The sequence below is a fragment of the Dendrobates tinctorius genome, unplaced genomic scaffold (genome assembly GCF_039654945.1).
Source record: "Dendrobates tinctorius isolate UK_male_01 unplaced genomic scaffold, ASM3965494v1 ptg000062l, whole genome shotgun sequence".
NCBI lineage: Eukaryota > Metazoa > Chordata > Amphibia > Anura > Dendrobatidae > Dendrobates > Dendrobates tinctorius.
The window spans coordinates 22,714,485-22,737,363 of record NW_027361730.1 but is presented as its reverse complement, the minus strand read 5'-3'; the positions used below and the strand labels follow the sequence as shown (position 1 = coordinate 22,737,363).

The 22,879-nt window shown below is 41.6% G+C and overlaps 1 protein-coding gene across 1 annotated transcript in view; it reads right to left on the bottom strand.

Moving 5' to 3' along the window:
• Window positions 1-451: 451 nt before the first annotated feature.
• The window catches only part of TBC1D2B (TBC1 domain family member 2B), a 111,707-nt gene continuing 89,279 nt past the window's right edge, over window positions 452-22,879 (bottom strand). Inside the window, exons 8-13 of the mRNA XM_073579377.1 lie at window positions 20,786-20,979; window positions 19,563-20,057; window positions 19,243-19,360; window positions 8,312-8,497; window positions 3,921-4,042; window positions 452-3,681 (exon numbers count right to left, since the gene is read on the bottom strand). Of these exons, the coding sequence (XP_073435478.1) occupies window positions 3,486-3,681; window positions 3,921-4,042; window positions 8,312-8,497; window positions 19,243-19,360; window positions 19,563-20,057; window positions 20,786-20,979 (1,311 nt within the window). The 3' untranslated portion in view covers window positions 452-3,485. The remainder of the gene's footprint in view (window positions 3,682-3,920; window positions 4,043-8,311; window positions 8,498-19,242; window positions 19,361-19,562; window positions 20,058-20,785; window positions 20,980-22,879) is intronic.

The following is a 22,879-nucleotide window of genomic DNA, read 5'->3' as shown; positions in this document are numbered from 1 at the left end:
CCTGCGGATTTCTTCCATTTTTCCTGCGGATTTATTGCGTTTTTAGTGCGGTTTTCCACTGCGGTTTCCCCCTGCGGATTTGGTGACAGGGGAGATGGAAAACCGCACAAAAGAAGTAACATGCTGCGGATTTTGTAGCGCAGGTAAACCGCGCGGAAAAATCTGCAGCGTCTGCACAGCAGTTTTTTTTTCATTGATTTTAAGGCTACTGTACATCACAATGCGGATATGCAACGTTTCTGGGCGGTAAAATCCGAGGCGGATCCGCTGCAAATCTGCATTGTGTGCACACAGCCTAAACATTAGGATATTTTAAGACAATTTGTGCTTGATACATTTTTTTTCAAAAGATTTGATACATGAATACATGCACACTAAAATGAGGACAAGTCGATATACGTTAATGAAGATTTTGGCAATGAAAGCTGAACAGAAGAATGAGACTAAGAACTGTTATCTTATTACATTATTTATTACATGTTAAAAGAGCAAATATGAATGACTGCGCACATACATCGGGCCCTTGGAAACCTCACTACCAACTTTGTGCATTAGGACTGGCCCCTTTAAAGAACAAGTTCACTCACTGGATAAAGTGGTTAAAAAAAGGCAAACAGTAAAGACAGTAACCACAACTATAATACATATTAGAAGACACCTTCACAGTCATTTATACTCAGGGATATATCCAAACAGTTTTTTTTCTTGCACACCTGAGGCATGTGAACAGACATACTGGTACTTGTAAAACAAGTTCTTACAAAAAAAGCAAAAGAATCTTCTTAAGAAAATTGAGAAGTATTTATGACCAGCGAGAGATTTTGTTTCATTTTCTGGTAAAAAAAAAACAAAAAAAAAACAAAAAAAAACACACTACTTGTCTTGATTCTGAAAGAAAAAATGGAGACAGTCTGGATGTCTCAAAAAGTAGAAACAAAATAGTGGTTCAGGAATACAAAGAAAATTCCAGCGATTATTTTTTTTAGTGACAGCAAAAATAAAAATATGTAACACTGTAAAGTAAATCATCATAGCTGCAAGGACTTTGCTGCTGGACCCACGTTTCAGAAATATCAGCTATCCATTGAAATGTTACATCTAAATTCTGTGTCAATGGTTCACTTGGGATGGACCTGAATGAGGAGACTCCGCTAATTTAATGCAAATTCTGCTGTTGTCAGTCTGCTTTATAGACCAAGATGTCAAAAGTGTGACAATATTACAGCATTTAGGATATTACCAGAAGAATTATGTAAGTGAAAAACATTGAATCCTACCCTTCCCTCCCCACAAGGAAGAAAAAAAAAAATCTGAATGATGTTTCACACAGAGGGGTAAAGTGCTTACTAGTGTGGTCACTAAACTCAATCCTGTCTTCTCCATTGTAATTTCATACATTTTAGGATTTTCTGGCAACCGCAGTGGATCCAATACGATACATAGATCATGCCCTTCTCATCATGATAAAGACTAGGAAAGATAGCTGCTGGTGGTTGGTATCAGTGTGGCTCAGCCAAGACTAAAGGAATGCAGTTCTTTAAGAATTAAGGGTATATTCAGAAACCTGGTTTAATCCACCTTTTACATTGGGGGAATCCATCTCATAAAAATGCTACATTTCAGGAATGTATGAAAATATTAATGCTACATGCCATACATGTTGGAGGCGTACACAAAGTTACTAGAATTTGGTTGGGGTTTCTGGTCCTTTTAAAGGCAATAGTGCAGTCTACTACAGTACTAGGACTTGTCATCGCCTGATAAAGCTAGAGGATAGCGAAACTCACGTCAAGGTTTTCATTCCTTCACATGTACATTTTTAGATGTCATGTCTAAGGGTATGTATAATGTTTTTTTGCCTTTTATCTTGTTGACACATTTCTAGGAGCCATCATATTCTATTGGTATGATTGCTAGCTGTCATCTGTATATGGTTATTGGATAAACCATCTTTTTTTTCTTTTATCTAATTTATAGTCTCAATACATTCACTATAAATTATATACTTATTATAGAAATAATAAAGAATATTTATGATTTGTTTTATGGTCATTTTTACTTTCATGTTTTGATAATCCACTTTGGACATCATAACTTAATCAAAGTTACTGAAACCGCCAACGGCTCCATTAAAGTCAATAGCCCATTTGGGTATCAATTAGAAATCAGATTTGATATACCCGTCATGACCACTTCGCTTGTGTGAACATCAAAATATATCTGGATGCTTGTTTGTTGTGTAAGTGCCATCATATATTCCTTATTAGTAAATCCTATAAGGGTAAGGCTTACCTAATAATGCAAAATGTAACCATTATATACCATAAATGCGGGTAGAAATAAACTGCATTAATTATCCGTTTATAATACTGCTACATTTATGGGAATGCTTATGGAATCTAAGGCAAAAAAATAATATAAAATGAATTGATATATATGCATATTGTAACATAAAAGAAAATATGTGGCTAAAAGTGTAAAAAAAATACTGTGATAAAGACTTGGAATGATAGTTAAGTAACCATTCTATAACTAATGGGCCTAAGGACTAAAAATGATTTTAAAAAGAGTGCAAACAATGCAAAACGTTGGCACCCGAATGCCTGATCCCTGGCGCCAATGTAACCATTTACTTTCCAGCACGTTTTTGTCCCACGCTCATAACATGTTTTCTGAAAGGGCTAAACCTGAAGTAATTAGCTTATAAAAGTGCAGTGTTACATGTAACTTAAGATGGCCATACACGTGAAATAGTTGTCGGCAACAGCTATTTCTCCCAAATCCGTAATAAAGATGCATGATCAGTTCAGCTGAGCATGCCTGTCTAATTCAATGGAGACTGGGTAACAAACCAGACCCATTGTAGGAACAAAGAATTGGGTATCAGTTTTGGACAAACATTGTGCACTGCCATCCTCAGGTTCTCCTGTGGTACATGTAGCCCAGGGAGGAACGTCTATGGGTACTTGCACTGTTCCCTAGCAGAGCTTTGAGTACGTGTAGCACATGATGGTAATTTACTCTACCACCTTCTAAAACAAATTACAACTCTTCCCTTACAAAACACATTTAGAGTAACACGAGCTGCCAACACTTTTCATGCCCATACAAATATTTGCTGCATCTCAGTACTGCAGTAATCACCGGGTTGGACATTTTTCTCGAATAGCTAGCCTCACTAGGCCCAGAAATGCAAAAGTTTCCTTGGCCCAAAATGACTTATAACATGGAACAACATATAGCCTTTTCATATTGTATCCCTTTAGCATCAGGCACTGAATACATTCTGAGTTATTCTGTTCTAGTCAGGATCAAATGGCAATTTCCGCATCTCAAAATCATAAAGGAACATTAGCCATATTTTTTATAAGCAATCTGATAATAAACGGATATCTAGATAGAGACTGCTAGAAGTTTAGAAATACGCCCAGCGTCATTTCACAAGTTTTTTTCAGTGACCTCCATGGTGGCAGATTTTTTGCACCCTAATTATCCTCATCATCGTCACTTATGAGATCTCGTCTTTCTGGGTTTGTTTCCCGTTCTCGAATAAAATCTGCGCGGATAGCGTCTAACTCAGACAGCTCCAGTCTGACTTTCTCCAAGTGATACGTTCGGCGGTTGCGGATCTGGCGTAGTGGGAATGGGTTCATATCCACAAAGGCCATATTACTGAGTTTCCTGCAACAAAGTGTGAAAAAGGTATACAAATAAATATCACAACTGCTATAACATATACAAATATATATATATATATATATATATACACACACACACACACACACATACACACACTGTATATATACACATAGTATATCATACATAAACACAGACACTGATGTTCCTTTATATGTATGTACCGTTTACACTCTTCACATAACCTTATATAACCGCATATTCTAACAAGAATTCAAACACACCTTGCATCAAGAATGGTCCGACTGAAGTATCGCAGATACTTAAAGATGGATGTTGAGTCGCGGAGCTTCAGAAAATCCTCTTCTTTATATTTGAACAAACCCAGGGCAAAACGAAAAATGATCTAATTGATGGAGGGAAAACTACATCTTAACTACACTTAACTACAAATATGCACGAAATGCAATGCAAGAGTGGCAAACAAAAAATGTTAGTTGCCTGTATCTCCAGATCTGTGAAAGTGATACATTGTATACTAATATATAAATAATATGTGTCTATAATACACACACACACACACACACATACATACACACATATAGATATACACCTAAATAGAGTGGGAATGGTTGGTGATATCAACTTCCTATTTGTGGCACATTAGTATATGAGGGGGGAAAACTTTTCAAGATGGGTGGTGGCCATTTTGAGGTTGGCCATTTTGGATCCAACTTTAAATTTTTTTAATGGGAAGAAGGTCATGTGACACATAAAACTTATTGAGAAGTTCACAAGAAAAATAATGGTGTGCTTCGTTTTAAAGAAATTGTGTTGATGTCTGGTGAACGCAGTACCCGAGTCATTGCAGCAGATTTGAATGCAAGACACCTGTCACCATTCCCATCTTATTTAGGTGTATCCATATAAATGGCCATGTATGTATGTCTGCATAATATAACCAGGAGCTACGCTACTGTAATGCCGATACAGTTACATTCTGAGGCAGAGCAGGGAGACACAGCTGCCAGGCGGTCATGTGTGCCCGCTACTTAAAAGAGGTGAATATTCATTTGTCTTAAGTAGCGACACGCGTGACCGCCCGGCAGCTGACACTGTGCACGCTACTTAATACTCACTGCCCTCCACGCACATAGTTCCGGTGTGGGGAATATTCCGGCAGATGTGCTCTGCTTGTGAGCAGTGCATGACGTCCCTGCCATGCGCTGCTTACAAGCATAAAGCAGCTGCTTGCACTGGAACAAGACACTGCGAGGGAGCACAGGAAGTGTAATGGTTTATTTTTGTTATCTTTTTTGATGGTGGCCAATGATACCAGGATAAGAATGGGGCCATGCCTACATGGATAGGGATGGGGGCCAATCATACAGGATAAGGATGAGGAGCCTTGCATACCAGGATAGTGATGAGGAGCCATGCATACCAGGATAGGGATGAGAAGCCATGTATGCAAGGATAGGGATGAGGAGCCGTGCATACCAGGATGGGGATGAGAAGCCATGTATGCAAGGATAGGGATGAGGAGCCGTGCATACCAGGATGGGGATGAGAAGCCATGTACGCAAGGATAGGGATGAGGAGCCGTGCATACCAGGATGGGGATGAGAAGCCATGTACGCAAGGATAGGGATGAGGAGCAGTGCATACCAGGATGGGGATGAGGGGACAATGCTTACCAGGCTTTTTTTTTTTTTTTTTTTTTTTTTTGGGTAAAATAAGGTGCCTCGGCTTATACTCGAGTATAAACAAGTATAATAAATATACGCATACACACACACACACACAGTTCTGTGAAAAAGTGTTTGCCCCTTCCCGATCTCCTATTCTTTGCATGTTTGTCACACTTAAATGTTTCAGATCACCAAACAAATATAAATATTACACAAAAATAACAACATTTTTAAATGAAGTCTTTATTATTAAGGAAAAAAGAAATCCAAACCTACAGGGCACTGTGTGAAAAAGTGATTGTCACTGCCACCCCCCTCCTCAAGCTCACCCGTAACCCCTTCAAGACCGGAGCTTTTTTCGGTTTTGTGTTTTCGTTTTTCGCTCCACTTCTTTCCAGAGCCATAACTTTCATTTTTCCATCAATATGGCCATGTGAGAGCTTATTTTTTGCGGGATGAGTTGTACTTTTGAACGACACCATTGGTTATACCATGTAGTGTACTCGAAAATGGGAAAAAAAGCTCCGGACATGAAGGGGTTAATAGGTGCGAGAGGATCGCGATTCCACCCGCGCCTACTGCGGGCACAAGTCAGCTGTTCAAAACAGCTCACACGTCCCGGCTTTGAGGTGACCTCAGCCTGAAGTGCATTTGGGTTGTGCAGCATGACAATGTTCCAAAACACACCAGCAACTCCACTTCTGAATAGCTTAAGAAAAAAACAAAATTAAAACTTTGGAGTGGCCTAGTCAAAGTCCTGACTTTAATCCGATTAACATGCTGTGGCATGACCTTTAAAATGTGGTTTATGCTCGGAAACCCTCCAATGTGGCTGTATTACAACAATTCTGCAAAGATGAGTGGGCCTAAATTCCTACAGACCGTCGTAAAAGACTCATTGCCAGTTATCGCAAACGCTCAATAACAGTTGTTGCTGCTAAGGATGGCCCAATCGGTTATTCGGTTTAAGGGGCAATCACTTTTTCACACAGGGCGCTGTAGGTTTGGATTTCTTTTTCCCTTAATAATAGAGACCTTCATTTAAAAACTGCATTTTGTGTTTACTTGTATTATCTTTGTCCAATATTGAAATTTGTTTGGTAATCTGAAACATTTAAGGCTGCGTTCACACGTTCAGGTTTTTACCGCGCGATTTTGCAGTGAAAACACAAAAAAAAAAAAAAAAGCATCCCATGCATTCCTACGGGGTTCCGCAATGCTGTGCTAATGCTGCGCATTTTCCCGCGGCGGAATCGCATCGCGGAAAAATCCACAGCATACTCATTAATTTGCGAAATCGCGGCGATTCCGCCCACATAGGAATGCATTGTTCTGCTTACTTTCCGCATGTGGCTGTGCCCACCATGCGAAAAGTAAGCAGAACATTTGCGGATGGTACCCACGGTCTGGAGAAGAGGAGACTGTCCTCCGGGCTCTGGGTACCATTTCCCTGTAAAAAAATAAAAATAAAAAAAATCGGGTTATATTCACCTTCCGATGTCCCGTGCAGCGTCCCCAGGCTTCAGCGATACACGCAGCAGCTCCGGTTCCCAGTAATGCACTGCGATGACCCTTGCTGACGTCGCGTCTCGCGATGGTGTAGCCGTTTCGCGAGACCGCGACGTCATCAAAGGTCATAGCCGCAATGCATCACTGGGAACGGGACCTGTCGGAGCATCGCGGAGGCCTGGGAACGCTGCGCGGGACATCAGAAGGTGAAAATAACCCGATTTTTTTTTATTATTTTTAACATTAGATCTTTTTACTACTGATGCTGCATAGGCAGCCTCAATATTAAAATGTTGGTCACACTCATCAAACACTATGTTTGACGAGTGTTACCAAACTGTCAATCAGTTCTCCAAGCGATGCTACAGATAGTTTGGAAAACGCTAGCATTCTGCAAGCTAATTACGCTTGCAAAACGCTAGTTTTTCCGCGGGAAAATTACTGGAATTTAAAATGCGATTTTCCCACGGAATGGAATTCCGGAATTCTTGCGGTAACTTCCACGGGAATTCTGCTACGTGTGAACTTAGACAAAGTGATACAAAATGCAAAAGAATAGGAAATCAGGAAGGGGCAAACACGTTTTCACACAACTGTATAGGTTATACAATATGTGTGTGTTCGTATATGCATCTAATATATATTCGATGCATACACAAAAACACACTTTATAGATGATAGATATATTATAAAGTATTAGTATAAAATATATATCTGTCTATCTATAAACCATATTTTTCAGATTATAAGGCTACTTTCACAGTTGCGTGCTGAGGCGCAGCGCAGGGCCGCCACTAAGCTCCGCCCCTGGCCGCGCCTCCTCCGGTCAGCTCCTCCTATGATCGCATGATGCTGCATGCGATCAGCGTACCCTATATTTAGGGTTGGGTACGCTGGCCGTGCGCTGTTATGATTATGACCTAGGTACGTCTTATGGTCCGGTGCGTCTTGTAGTCCAAAAAATATGGTATATAAAACACTGAGCAACTAGATTTAGAGTGAATTTGACATCACGTAAAAACAACCACCACAGTAAAGGCAAACTATTTATTATCTGACCAGAAGTGCACTGGTGACAGGTAGCATAAGAATATCTTTGGTTATGAATGTAGGAGAGCATAAAGGACATGAAAAAGTGCCAAAGGAGTTGTAAACTTTCAATTGCATTTTACAATATAATGTTTTGTAAGTGTTATAACATTCTTTGTCCATTACATGGGATGCCATTTTGGAAGTTATTGTACCAATGAAGCACATGCTTGTTTGTGTAGGAGTAGTGAGTCGGCAAAGTGATATTTTAGTATGGACTTAATATGCCTACACTAACATGAAAAGCATTACCCAGGATCTGATTAAGAAAAATGACTTCCAAACTACATGGAAGATGCACATTAATTATAAAACATATAAGTCAACTGTGCATTATGAAAATCTAACACGAAAAGGGTTGAAACATTTACAATCTGCATTTTTACCTTAGATCCTTCATATAGGAAAGTGTCCCATATTCTAAAAAATATGTCACTAACCACGCTGTCCACAAATACCACGAGGAACCAGTTAAATGTGATCAATGTGTAATCCACCTTGTGCTGCTCAAAATGAGCATTGAGACGAGGCAACTTCTCACTCATCAGGTCCTTGAAAACTCTCTGATCCACCTGTACAAAAAAAAAAATAAAAACGGGATATTCAACTTTCATTCCTTCTCTACATTTAGTTTAGCATACACACATACAGTAGCTCTATGATATGGCTGAAAAACAAATATCCATTAATATTAACTGGGAGATAGGAAAAGATAAAGGGAAGGATATCTGTACAACAATTCATGTACAAATCTGCCAACAAAGAGCAAATTTCCCTCGGATCCCTCATGTCAATTGACTAAATCGACATTCAGACACACATACAGGTGCGTCTCACAAAACTAGAATATAACCAAAAGTTGATTTCAGTTCTTAAATACAAAAAGTGAAACTCATCTATAATAATAAATGCCCTAAGGCCTCTTTCACACTTCCGTTTTTTACAATCAGTCAAAATCCACCAGGTTTTGAAAAAAACGGATCCTCAATTTTATTTTGAGGATCCGTTTTTTTCCCCATTGACTTGCATTAATGGCGGATTGTGACGGATTGCTGTCCGTTGTCGCCGGCGTGGAGGACGCCGGGATCCAAAATGGCGTCGGCGAAATCTTGCGAGATTTCGCCGACGCCATTTTGGATCCCGACGGCATCCACGCCAGCGACATGTTCCTGCGGCGACGCTATTTTAGGTTGGCGAAATCCCGCAATACTCAAGATGGCGTCGCCGCAAGAACATGTCGCCGGCGAGGACGACGTCGGGATCCAGGATGGCGTCGGCGAAAACTCGTGAGATTTCGCCGACGCCATTTTGGATCCCGACGTCGTCCACGCCGGCGACATGTTCTTCCGGCGACGCCATCTTGAGTATCGCGGGATTTCACGATACTCAAGATGGCGTCGCCGCAAGAACATGTCGCCGGTGTGGACAACGTCTGGATCCAGGATGGCGCCGGCGGAAGATGATGTCGGGGATCGTGGAGCAGCGGCGATGATGGCGTGAGTATGAGAGACGGAGTGAGAGAAGGGGTCGTATGTGGAGTGAAAGAGTGAGTGGAGATGGTGAAAGGTTAGAGGAGTGTGTGTGTTGAGGGTTAACATGGCAAGAGGTGTGTTGCTATCGCATCCTCCCGATGCGATAGCATCGGGCCATAATCTAGTATTATATAGAATCATTACAAACAGAGTGACCTATTTCAAGTGTTTATTTCTGTTAATGTTGACCATTATGGCTTACAACCAATGAAAACCCAAAAGTCATTATCTCAGCAAATTAGATTAAGAAAAAACACCTGCAAAGCCTTTCTAAACTATACTACGGTATATAATGTCATATTTATTAATTACAAATGAGAGTACATATATGCAATACCAGGGTAATAATAAATAAAAAGTGTGTAGCAAACCACCTGGATGAAGCATTTCAATGAGAAACGCGCGTCGGGTGTGGTGGGTGCCTGGTGTCAGGATCCTGTCAGCGCCGGCGTGCAGCCTCCGCTGAGCAGGGACTCACCCGCACTGTAGGGGGGCCCGGGGTCAGGTACAGCCGGAAAGTACAGATACACAGGACCTGTGGACGCTGAAGTTTAGCAAGCAGTCACAGGACCTACAGTCATGTGACTGCAAGGGGGCGGGGCTTAGCGTCCTGCTTTCAGACATGGCAGGATACTATACAGAAATACTCAGTCAGGCAAAAACGGAGGTCATACACAGAGATATCAGTAAAATACCAGGGATGAGACAGAACGGATAGTCAGGGCCAAGCAGAAGTCAAAACCAAACAGACATAGAAGGTACCAAGCAGAATCCAAAGCAATATCCAGAGAACAGACCGAGCCGTACACAGAGAATCAAGCAACCAGAACACAGCACAAACACACTCAGGGGTCACCACAAAATGCCAAGGGCGAAAGTATAACTGACGGGGATGGGAGTGTCCTGAGGCAATAAGAAGCCTCCCCCAGAACCAGGGAGAGGCCACAATCATAGCCCCAGGTGTGCAGGTAAGCCTGCACTGGAATCACAACCTTTAACCCCAGAAATGCCAGTCATCAGCACTGGTTCCAGACATTAACCCCACGTGTGCGAGTCAAACCCACACTGAGATCATGACACCTGGATCTGGATAACTTCTCCTTATGTAATATGTATGGTTTCTCTTGCAGATTATGTTGAGGATATGTACTCAAATGGGCAACATTGATACTTAGTAACGTATATATGCATCATGTCTGATAAGTGATCACTATTAGTGGTTTGCCACACACTATTTATTTATTATTTTCGTACTCTCATTTGTAATTATTTAATCTGACATGATACACCATAGTATATATACTTTAGCCCACAGGATGATTACATTTTGAAGCCACACTCTTATTGGTATCTATACCTTTACATATACGTTTTACCATACTTTAGCCACAGGATGATTACCGTATGTTTTGAAGCCACACTTATTGGTATCTATACCTTTACATATACGATATAATGATAAATACTCAATATATACTGTTCAAAACAGCTGACATGTCCCGGCTTTGATGCAGGCTCACCATTAAGGGGTTAGCTGAAATGACAGCTGACACCCAACACTCACTGTCAGGAGTGGTATGTATATTTATTTATTTTACTCATTTATATAGCGCCATTAATTCCACAGCGCTTTACACACATTAGTGGCACTGTCCCCGATGGCGCTTACAATCTAGATTCAGTATGTCTTTGGAGTGTGGGAGGAAACCAGAGAACCCGGAGGAAACCCACGCACACAGAGAGAACATACAAACTCCTTGCAGATGTTGTCCTTGGTGGGATTTGAACCCAGGTCCCCAGCGCTGTAAGGCTGCAGTGCTAACCACTGAGCCACCTACTAGCTAACCCCTTCAGTGAACACCGTAAAGAGAATAAACAAACAAACAAGGCAAGAAACGATGCTTTATCATCATATCGCCAAGCAAAAAGTGGAATAAATTGCGATCAAAAAGACGAATGTAAATAAAAATGGTATAGCTAAAAAAGTCAACTTGTCCCGCAAAAAAAAGGTGCCATACGGCTCCATCAGCGGAAAAATAAAAAAAGTTATAGCTCTCAGAATAAAGGGATGCAAAAACAAATATTTTTTTCTACAAAAAATAGTTTTTATTGAGTAAAAAGCATCATAAAAAAAATTATATAAATTATTGCTGTAATCGTATGGACCTGAAGAATACATTTTACCACACGTGCAACTGCATAAAAAAAACAAACAATTCCTGAATTGCTGTTTTTTTGTTCATTGTGCCTCCCAAAAACTTTGAATAGAAAGCAATCAAAAAATGTCATGTGCTCAAAAATGGTACTAATAAAAACAACTCGTCCAGCAAAAGAACAAGCCCTTACATGACTATCAGCAGAAATCTAGAAAAATTATAGTTCTCAAAATACAGCGATGAAAAAACAAGTTATTGCAATAAAAAGCATTTTTTAGTGTGTGACAGCAGCCAAACATAAAAACCTTATATAAATCTGGTATTGCTGTAATCGCACTGACCTGAAGAAAAAAGTTGCCCAATCATTTATATCACACAAGGAACGGTGTAAAAAATAAATAAAACCAATTTGTCACCCGAAATTGATTTTTCATTGCGCCTTCCAAAGATTGCAGTAAGTCTCGGCACACATTTATCCTGCGTTCTTCACATGCACTGGGGTTCCATGTAAATCTCTGAAATACGTGATTCAGACCAAACCCCCAACAGAAGATTCCCTATGATGAGGCAGATGGAGGAACTGTGGGCGCCATAGGACCTGTGATCCGGCGGCGTCCGTCTTCTGAGCTGTGCATAAAAATGTGGTCGGCCACAGTTTGTGCACTTCTGGACCACGCTAAAAAGGAAGCTAAATGGAGTCTAGAGTAACTCTGCTGCCTCATTATAGTGAATGGCTCCCTCGGGGGTTTCATTTGAATCACGCCACTCAGAGATTTAGATGGAAACCCCAAAGTAAGTGCTCAGGATAAATGTGATCCCAAATATTAAAATGTTCCCAACAAAACCTTGAACTCAATACACAAAAAAAGCAAGTCCCCATTCAGGTCCGTCATCTGTTATCATAAATATAGGAGGCTTCCACATTACTGATAGCACAGACTCTGGAAAAGTGCCATCTCTTTGCCCCCGAAAAGAAATTCAGCAAATTTTGCACTCTCAAACCCAAATGCGCCCCTTCCTTCTGAGCCCCAGTGTGCCTAAACCATATTTCGCATCCACATGTTTGACATTTCTATAGTGATGAGAGCCTAATTTATGGGTGCGTGTTTCCAGAAGCACGAGCTGGCACCACAACGTACTGGTCATCACAACATACTGGGCACTACACGTACTGGTGACTACAATGGCAGTTTGCAATTTTTATTCAGCAACATCCATGGCTGCTTGTTCATGGAAAACACCCATGGAGTCAAAATCATCACTACATCTGTAGATAAAATCCCAAAGGGGGGGATTCTGCTCTTCTAGCACTTAGGGGCTCTCTATATGGAGTCTGCAAACTATTCTAGGAAAATCTGCGCTCCAGGAGGCAAAGAGCGCTCTGTCCCTCCCGAGTCTCACCATATGGCTAAGCAGTACTGTACAGCCACATATGGGGTATTTCTGCATTCAGCAGAAATTGTGGGACAAATTCTGGTGCCATTTTTACCGATTTCACAGTGTAAAAATGTAAAATCTGGGTCTAAAACAACATTTTGGTGGTAAAAATATAATTATTTTTTTTCTTTACTGCCCAGTGGTAAAACTTCTGTGATACACCTGTGGTGTCAATATGATCACTGCTGTTCTAGCACCTCAGAGGCTCTTCCAATGGGTCATGGCACCCGCAAACGATAACAATAAAATCTGGACTATAATATGGTGCTCCTTCCCTTCTGAGTTCTTCACTGTGTCCGAAAGGTATTTCACGATTAAATGTAGGGTATTGGCGCACTCAGGAGAAATTTTTACAACAAACTGAGGTCCACTTTTTCCTAGTAGCCCTTAGAAAAATTAAAAGCTTGGGGCTAAAACAACATTTTAGTGGTAAAAATGTAATTATTCGCTCTTCACCGCTCAACTTTGGATTCCTCAGGCAAACCAACCTACATCCCCATTCGGATACAGCATTCATTGATTTATCATGCTTGTTTATATAGCCACAAGGGTTGCCTTGATGTGGTGGGATGGCTTGTACACTCGATCAAAATTATGTTTACTAAATACCCTTATTATTATTACTACCTTTATGCAATTTTTGCAATTTATTTTTTAATTTTTTATTTTAGGATATTTGTTTTTGTTGTTGTTCTCTGTGTAGTCATGTGTTTATATGCATTTACATTTTGCATACACATTAATTTACTTTTTCAGCTCAGATCTAGTTTCTCATTTAGTTCAATGTGCATTCTGTGCATATAAGGGTGTGACCGCCCTATTTCGGAGTTGGAAAATCCATCCTGTCTGGCCTATGCTATTACTGTTGGTTTAGTCCCTCGGACCTTGTTCACATTTACGTCACTTGACAAGTGAAAATGTTTTAAATACAAGAGATAGGACTGTCCCACAAGGGTTGCCTTGACGTGGCGGGATGGCTTGTACACTCTTTTGATCAAAATTATGTTTGCTACAGTAAATACCCTTATTATTACCTTCATGCAATTTATTGTTTACTTTTTTATTTTAGTATATTTGTTTTTTGTTTTCTTTGTTTATATAGCGCCATCATATTCCACAGCGCTTTACAGACATTATTGGCACTGTCCCCGATGGGGCTCACAATCTAAATTTCTTATCAGTATGTTTTTGGAGTGTGGAAGGAAATCAGAGCACTGGAGGAAACCCACGCAAACACGGGGAGAACATACAAACTCCTTACTGATGTTGTCCTTGGTGTGATTTGAACCCAAGAACACTGCATTGCAAAACAATAGTGGTCTATTTAAGTTGCTCTTCCATGTAACCACTATGGCACTTTCAGAATTTAAGAAGTCAAAGCTACTGAGAGACTTTCTTTAAGTCCTTCCAGACTTATGACACATGTTGGGCTCCTGTCCTGGCATCTTTCCCACAAGATAATGCTAGTGTTGTGTTATACAGCCATTATTGACCAGGAACAGCAGTGGGTGGAATCGAGCTCCGCTCGCTGCTGTTAACCATTTAAATGCAGCTTTCAATCTCTGATACCGGCATTTACAGGGCATGGCTCGGGGAGTGTGCTATTCAATATAACCATCAGCGCCTCAGCAATGTCATTGTAGGGTGCTAATAGGTTGGATATGGCAGCTGGGGGTCTAATGAAGACCTCTGTTCCTGCCATTGCTATGCTCCGATGAAGGCCATCCATAGGCTTCATAGGAGACAGGGATTTTTACTATATACTTCCAACAGTGATTAAAATAAATTAAATTATCGTATGCGCTTTCCATTGACAAAACTGCACAAAAAAAGCAGTAAGAAGTGATCCAAATGTCATATGTACCCCAAAATGGAATAAAAGTGGTCGCTTGTCATACACAAAAACTAGTCCTCACATAGTTCCTCTGACTGAAAAAATGAAAATTATTTTGTCACCATTTTCCAAGACCGTATATATAGTTACAAATTTTCATTTTTTTTATAATTAAAAAAAATTCTATAAAACTTTGATATTGCTATAAGCATACTGACCTAGAGAATCATGTTGACAAGTAATTTTTACCATAGTATCAAAACCATAAAAACAAAACCCAAAACTCAAATTGAGAAATCCGATATATTTCACAATTTCACCACACTTGGAATTCCTCCCCCACTTTTTCCAGTACACTGAATAGTAAAATGATTGGCGTTATTCAAAACTGCAACTAGTTATGCAAAAAATAACCCTCATACATCTATGTCGACAGAGAAATCAGAAAGTTATGCCAGTGTGAAATATAGGGAGGAAAAACTGAAAGCGCAAAAAGAGGAAAAAAAAAGAAAATCACCAAGTCAGGGAGGGGTAAACTATATGCCTCCCACTGAATGGGAACAAAGCTGCAGTCTCCGAGAATGGTCACTACACAGTGAATGAAGCTGTAGTGTTCTAGCCCTGTACACTGCAAGATTTCAATGGGTCGGGACCTTCAAGCAGCTGATTGTGGGGTGTCAGGTCTTGGGTAGTGCAGAAATATCTTAGGGTATGTTCCCATGGTAAGTAAACGCTGCGGGTAGGACGCAGCGGCCAGATGTTACAGCATAGTGGATGGGATTTCAAGAAAACCCTTGCTCACTACGCATGCACGGACACCTCTGCCTTCCCTGCAGAGATGGACATACGGCGCGTTTTTCCTGACCGCAGCATGTCAATTTATGTAGCTGAGACGCTGTCTCCGCTGCGTAAATTACCCTTAGACTTTCATTGGATGCAGTAAAACCACATTATCTTTCTAGTCACATGTGTAATAAGTGAGGGAACGCAGCTTACTACGCATGTGTACTAATTTAAATAAATGGTGTACCTCGGTTTAGCTGGAAGTACACGTACACAGCAGTTCGCAGCTGATCGCAAGAACTGCCGTGCACGTGACCGCCGGGGATGGGGTTATCTGTGGTCACTAGACAAGTTCTCAAGATCAGCTGATCGCGAGAACTGCAGTGCACGTGACCGCCGGGGACCAAGTTATCTCCGGTGATCATCTTCAAGCTCAGCTGTGTTCTGGATATCAGGTTGAGTGGTGGCATAATGCCACCGTTCAGCTAAAGGCAACCAGATGTAGCAGTGCTGGACTCATCGTGGGACAGTATGTACAGTGGGGCAAAAAAGTATTTAGTCAGTCAGCAATAGTGCAAGTTCCACCACTTAAAAAGATGAGAGGCGTCTGTAATTTACATCATAGGTAGACCTCAACTATGGGAGACAAACTGAGAAAAAAAAAATCCAGAAAATCACATTGTCTGGTTTTTTTTCATTTTATTTGCATATTATGGTGGAAAATAAGTATTTGGTCAGAAACAAAATTTCATCTCAATACTTTGTGATATATCCTTTGTTGGCAATGACAGAGGTCAAACGTTTTCTGTAAGTCTTCACAAGGTTGCCACACACTGTTGTTGGTATGTTGGCCCATTCCTCCATGCAGATCTCCTCTAGAGCAGTGATGTTTTTGGCTTTTCGCTTGGCAACACGGGCTTTCAACTCCCTCCAAAGGTTTTCTATAGGGTTGAGATCTGGAGACTGGCTAGGCCACTCCAGGACCTTGAAATGCTTCTTACGAAGCCACTCCTTTGTTGCCCTGGCGGTGTGCTTTGGATCATTGTCATGTTGAAAGACCCAGCCACGTTTCATCTTCAATGCCCTTGCTGATGGAAGGAGGTTTGCACTCAAAATCTCACGATACATGGCCCCATTCATTCTTTCATGTACCCGGATCAGTCGTCCTGGCCCCTTTGCAGAGAAACAGCCCCAAAGCATGATGTTTCCACCACCATGCTTTACAGTAGGTATGGTGTTTGATGGATGCAACTCAGTATTCTTTTTCCTCCAAACACGACAAGTTGTGTTTCTACCAAACAGTTCCAGTTTGGTTTCATCATACCATAGGACATTTTCCCAAAACTCCTCTGGATCATCCAAATGCTCTCTAGCAAACTTCAGACGGGCCCGGACATGTAGAGGCTTAAGCAGTGGGACACGTCTGGCACTGCAGGATCTGAGTCCATGGTGGCGTAGTGTGTTACTTATGGTAGGCCTTGTTACATTGGTCCCAGCTCTCTGCAGTTCATTCACTAGGTCCCCCCGCGTGGTTCTGGGATTTTTGCTCACCGTTCTTGTGATCATTCTGACCCCACGGGGTGGGATTTTGCGTGGAGCACCAGATCGAGGGAGAGTATCAGTGGTCTTGTATGTCTTCCATTTTCTAATTATTGCTCCCACAGTTGATTTCTTCCCTCCAAGCTGGTTGGCTATTGCAGATTCAGTCTTCCCAGCCTGGTGCAGGGCTACAGTTTTGTTTCTGGTGTCCTTTGACAGCTCTTTGGTCTTCACCATAGTGGAGTTTGGAGTCAGACTGTTTGAGGGTGTGCACAGGTGTCTTTTTATACTGATAACAAGTTTAAACAGGTGCCATTACTACAGGTAATGAGTGGAGGAAAGAGGAGACTCTTAAAGAAGAAGTTACAGGTCTGTGAGAGCCAGAAATCTTGATTGCTTGTTTCTGACCAAATACTTATTTTCCACCATAATATGCAAATAAAATGAAAAAAAAAACAGACAATGTGATTTTCTGGATTTTTTTTTCCTCAGTTTGTCTCCCATAGTTGAGGTCTACCTATGATGTAAATTACAGACGCCTCTCATCTTTTTAAGTGGTGGAACTTGCACTATTGCTGACTGACTAAATACTTTTTTGCCCCACTGTATATCTTCTTGGAGGACAGATAAGAATTGATGCTTTTTTATTTTGTCTTCCAGGAGACAAGAGTGTCTGTGGAATAGGCGATACAGTAAGTATGGTTTAATTAAGATCTATTAAAGGAGTCTGTGTCATTAATTCAATTAAAAGACTTTATTCTTGCTGTGTCTTTATTTACCATGCAACTATAGGATTAGTAACGGAAAGGTGTCTTACAGACTCTTCTCGATTACTAATACGTGGGCTTGAAGTCACCTGACAATACAAAGGTGACATCGTCGCCACAAAATTGATGAGCCGGTCACAGAGCCACCATTGGCACATCTTTGGATGTGTCAATTGTGGGGCGGCTGCGGGCTGCTATTTTTAGGCTGGTGAGGGCCAAAATCCATGGGCCACGCTAGCCTGAGAAAACCAGGCCGCAGCTGTCTGCTTTTTCCTTGGCTGGTTAATAAAAATAGGGGGACCCCACACTATTTTTTTTGGAGGATATCCCAGTATTATCAGGCTGGTAAAGTTCATGGATATTGGATCCTTACCAACCTGAAATACCAGTCCCAGTAGTCTGCTTTACTCTGGCAAATATAGGAGGACCACACACTTTTTTTTATTTATATTTTTTTTAAAAAGGAGGGGAGGATACTACATTAAACTGATCTCTCTCTGTGATTTCCTCCACTTCCTGTGTCATGTATTACTGACTGTGTCACACGATTCCCTATTATGTATACTAGTATATATGCGTACTAAGCAGAGTTCCCGCACTTAATACGCATGTGACTAGGAAGATAATGCGGTTTTACCGCATCTAATGAAAGTCTATGGGTAATTTATGCAGCGGAGACTGAGCGCCTCTGTTTCATAAATTGACATTCTGCGGTCTGGAAAGACGCGCCACATGTCCGTCACCGCAGGTGAGCCGCGGGCGTCGGTGCACGCATAGTGGGCATGGGATTTCTTGAAATCCTATCCACTATGCTGTAACATCTGGCGCTGCGGGTTGGACGGACTGCGGATGTAAGCAGCGTCCAACCCGCAGCATTTACTGTCTGTGGTAACATACCCCCAATATATCTGCAAATAGGAAATCACTTTTTTTCCCTTCTCAGAAGGCCAACTTTCAATTAGCTTTATTTCAAGTGACAAAAAAAAACAAAAAACACATGCAATGGAAAAACGCATCAAAAATGAATGTAAAAACGCACCAAAGACGCAGGTGACCTACCAGTGACCTCAGATGCAGATTTGGTGCAGATTTCACCTGCGTCAAATCCTGAGCCATTCCTGATCGTGTGCACATAATCTTAATCCTGGACAACCCCTTTAAGCCTACTAAAATACATTTCAGCATAACCAGCAAGTAATATAAACAAGTTTTAAAATATGAAGCAATATGACTGTGTTGGTTGAATACCAGGATGCATGCGACAGATACCTGGGATCCTAGAAGAGTTTTGGTGTAGTAATCACGTGGCATGAAGACCTCTACTATTGTAACCAAGCACCAAAAGGCATCCTCCTGATCAAGGTAAAGCAGAGCAATAGCGGCCAGCCTAGAATTAAAGAACACACATTTTACATACAAATGGTATGGAATATTGATCACTAATCCTTTTTTGTTGGCCAATGACATTTTGCTAACAAGGGCTACATTATTAGAAGCTACATGCTCATGGTCCTCAGAAGTGTATTTCTAGTCTAACTTCATAGATGTGATAAACGACAGCAGACAGATCCTAAACAAATAGCACTCACCGATTTAATCCCTGGCAGTAGCCAATATCTGGATTCCTCCAAGAATAAGCCAACAAGACATTGCGTAGCTTCTGAATGCCCTCCGACGTGGGTGAGGTGTAGTGCTTGTTGTTGGGAAGTGTCCTCATGAGATCCAACTCAATTTGCTTTGATGCCGGGTTTTGCTTTTCAAGAGCTTTTTGGAGGAGACTTTGGAAATATCCAGGTAGTTTCTCTTCCTTTAGTTTCTTAATATGTAGGTTTACAAACATCTTCCACATTTTAGAGCGATGCTGGTGAGGTATTCCGTTGCGGACAAGACTCTTCAGCTCTGGTGAATGGACCATCTCACGATTTACTGTGCTGGCAAAATAGTTTTCCCACTTCACCACTGTTGAAATTTCTTGGCTCTCTGACAGAGACAAAGACTTGAGATCAAGGGCTCTTACTCTTGCCACCAACTTTTCCTCATCGTCGTCTTCAGGGATGTTCTGGAATCCGTATATATCATATTTGCTACATAGATAAAGATAACACATGACAGAATAGAACTTACACAATTTATATGAAAAATGTAGATAAACATCTCAAAACACACTTATGCACAAATTCATACTCCAGAAGTTTTTTTGGTGGAACATATTGCAGTGTCCTGATGACAGTAGTTCTCTGATTATTATTTTCCCTACGAGCAAAAACTGGTGGTACCAACAGCAATCAGCGAGATATGTGATAAATGGATAGAAACCTGTTTAAGGGAACCTGTCACCTCCAGACATCCCATTTACCTGCAGATAAAGTGGTAATCTGCAGGTAGATAGCATTTCATTTACATCATGGAAGAGCGGCTACAGGTAGAAATTGAAGTCATACACTCCCTGCACGCTTGCAGTCATTGGAGCAGAGCAGGGAGATGTTACAATCTCCGCTCACTACACAGTGATTGCATTGTAATCACTTCCCGGCATAATGATTGACAGCCTGCTGTGCAGTGTACAAGTGAAAAGCAAGGTTTCAATCAATGTGTAAGGGAGTGATTTCAAATCACTGGATGTATATTGAGCAGTGACTCAAAATGACTGGCTGCAGGGAGAATATAACTTAATTTTCTCTCTGTAGCCACTGGTTCAGTATTTCTGCTACATAGGATTTGAACCCTATTTACCTGCAGATCATCACAATATCTTGGGAAAAAAATAAAACAAGGTAAGCATCAGAATATCAAAATTAGCAGATATCCATACCTCATAGTGTGGGGCCTGATGTACGCATGTTCAGGGTGCTCAACTGTATCCACCTTTAGAGCATCCTCAAGCAACTGGTTCACAACCTCTTGGCCTGGCCCTTGGCTATCAACACACACTGGTGTTTTCATCTCTTGAAGAAGGACAAGGTACTTGCTCTCAATCTGGCATAGTTTGGCTTCCAAATTGGAGTACTGTAGAAAATAAAGGGAGCTGTGAGATTTCTAACTATGTGATAGAGATAGAGATTACACATATACAGTATGTGTGATTGTTTGCATGTGTATATCTTTGTTTTGTGCAGTCATTATCTATACTGTCTGTTTTATAATGATGCAGTATAGACAGAGGCTCTGTATGGCGAGGGGGCTTCTGAATTTACAAAGAAGCATTGCGATCTTTAGGATAATGCGAGAAGATTTATCAATACCATCTAAGGTTTGAAACATTCTCATGTCTTTATCATGAACCATTATGACATTTGGTGTATCTTTAAATTTCAAAGTCTAAAGGCCCCGTCTCACTAAGCGATCTCTGTAGCGAGATCGCTGCTGAGTCACAACTTTTGTGACGTAACAGCGATCTCACCAGCGAGATCGCTGTGTGTGACAGCGATCAGCGAGCGGCCCCCCTGCCGGTATCGCTGATCACTGCAAGAAACCTCTGGACATTTCTTTGGTCGCTGGTCTCCCGCTGGCCAGCATGCATCGCTGTGTGTGACAGCGGGAGACCAGCGATCAGGTGTAAAAAAATAATAAATAAAATAAAAAATATAGTTATTCTCACCTTCCGATGTCCCGTTCAGCCATCCTGCCTCTCTCCACGCTCCGGTCCCAGTGATCCTTTGCGAGAATGACCGCGAGACTTTGTTATCCCTCGAGACCGTGACATCTCGCGGTCATTCGTGCAAAGGATCACTGGGACCGGAGCGTGGAGAGAGGCAGGATGGCTGAACGGGACGTCGGAAGGTGAGAATAACAATATTTTTTATTTTTATTCTATTTTCTACAGCGATAGCCAGCGATGCCGGGCGCTCGGCATCGCTGTGCTGATCGCTGGTGAAGCTGTCTGTGTGACAGCTCACCAGCGATCACATAGCAACTTACTAGCGATCCTGACACCTTCATATCGGTGTCGGGATCGCTGGTAAGTCGCTTAGTGTGACGGGGCCTTAAGTTTATACTACCTATTAGTTTGCTTATTTTGAGCCAGATATGTATGCCAACATTTTGGTGCACAATGTCGCACATGATGCCCAGCATCTTTCCTCAAAGCTACGTCAGACAAGGCAACAGTAAGTATTTCATACAAATATGGTGCACGTTATGAAAAATAGGTTCAAATGTTGTCAGAATAAAGGCGAATTTAGCTGGATAAATCTCCTTTAACCTCTTCACGACCGCCCACAGTAGATAAACGTTGGCGCTTGCTGGGCTTTGTGCAGCGCCGACGTTTATCTACTGTCGGCGGTTTTGTGCCCCCCGGGGATCCCGGTGCGCAATGCATGCTGGGACCCCCGACGTCATCGAGACCTGATTGGTTCAGGTCCCGATGACGTCAGCGTCACAGCAGCCAATGGGAGCGATCGCTGGGAAAGCTGCTTGTTTCCCGGCGATCTCCCTCATTGTAACGCGGCTTCTCCCTCTGATCTAACACTGAAAGCTGATCAGAGGTGAAGCAGCGTTATTGTGTGACTAGATCAGCGATCTTGTCACACAGTAACGCTGCTTCACCTCTGATCATCTGTCATTGTGAGATCAGAGGAGAAGTCGCGTTATTATGTGCCAGGCAGCGATCTTGTCACATAGTAACGCTGCTTCTCCTCTGATCTCACACTGACAGATGATCAGAGGTGAAGTGGCGTTACTATGAGTCAGATCGCAGGGCAGCGATCTTGTGACAAAAATAAAAAAAAAAAGTAAAAAAAAAAAAAAAATGCAGGGGCTAGGGCTAGGGTTAGGGCTAGGATTAAGGTTATGGGTGTGTTGGTGTTAGGTTTGTGGTTAGGGTTATGGTTAGGGCTGAGATTAGGGTTAGGGGTGTGTTGGGGTTAGGGTTGGAATTAGAATTGGGGGTTTCCACTGTTTAGGTACA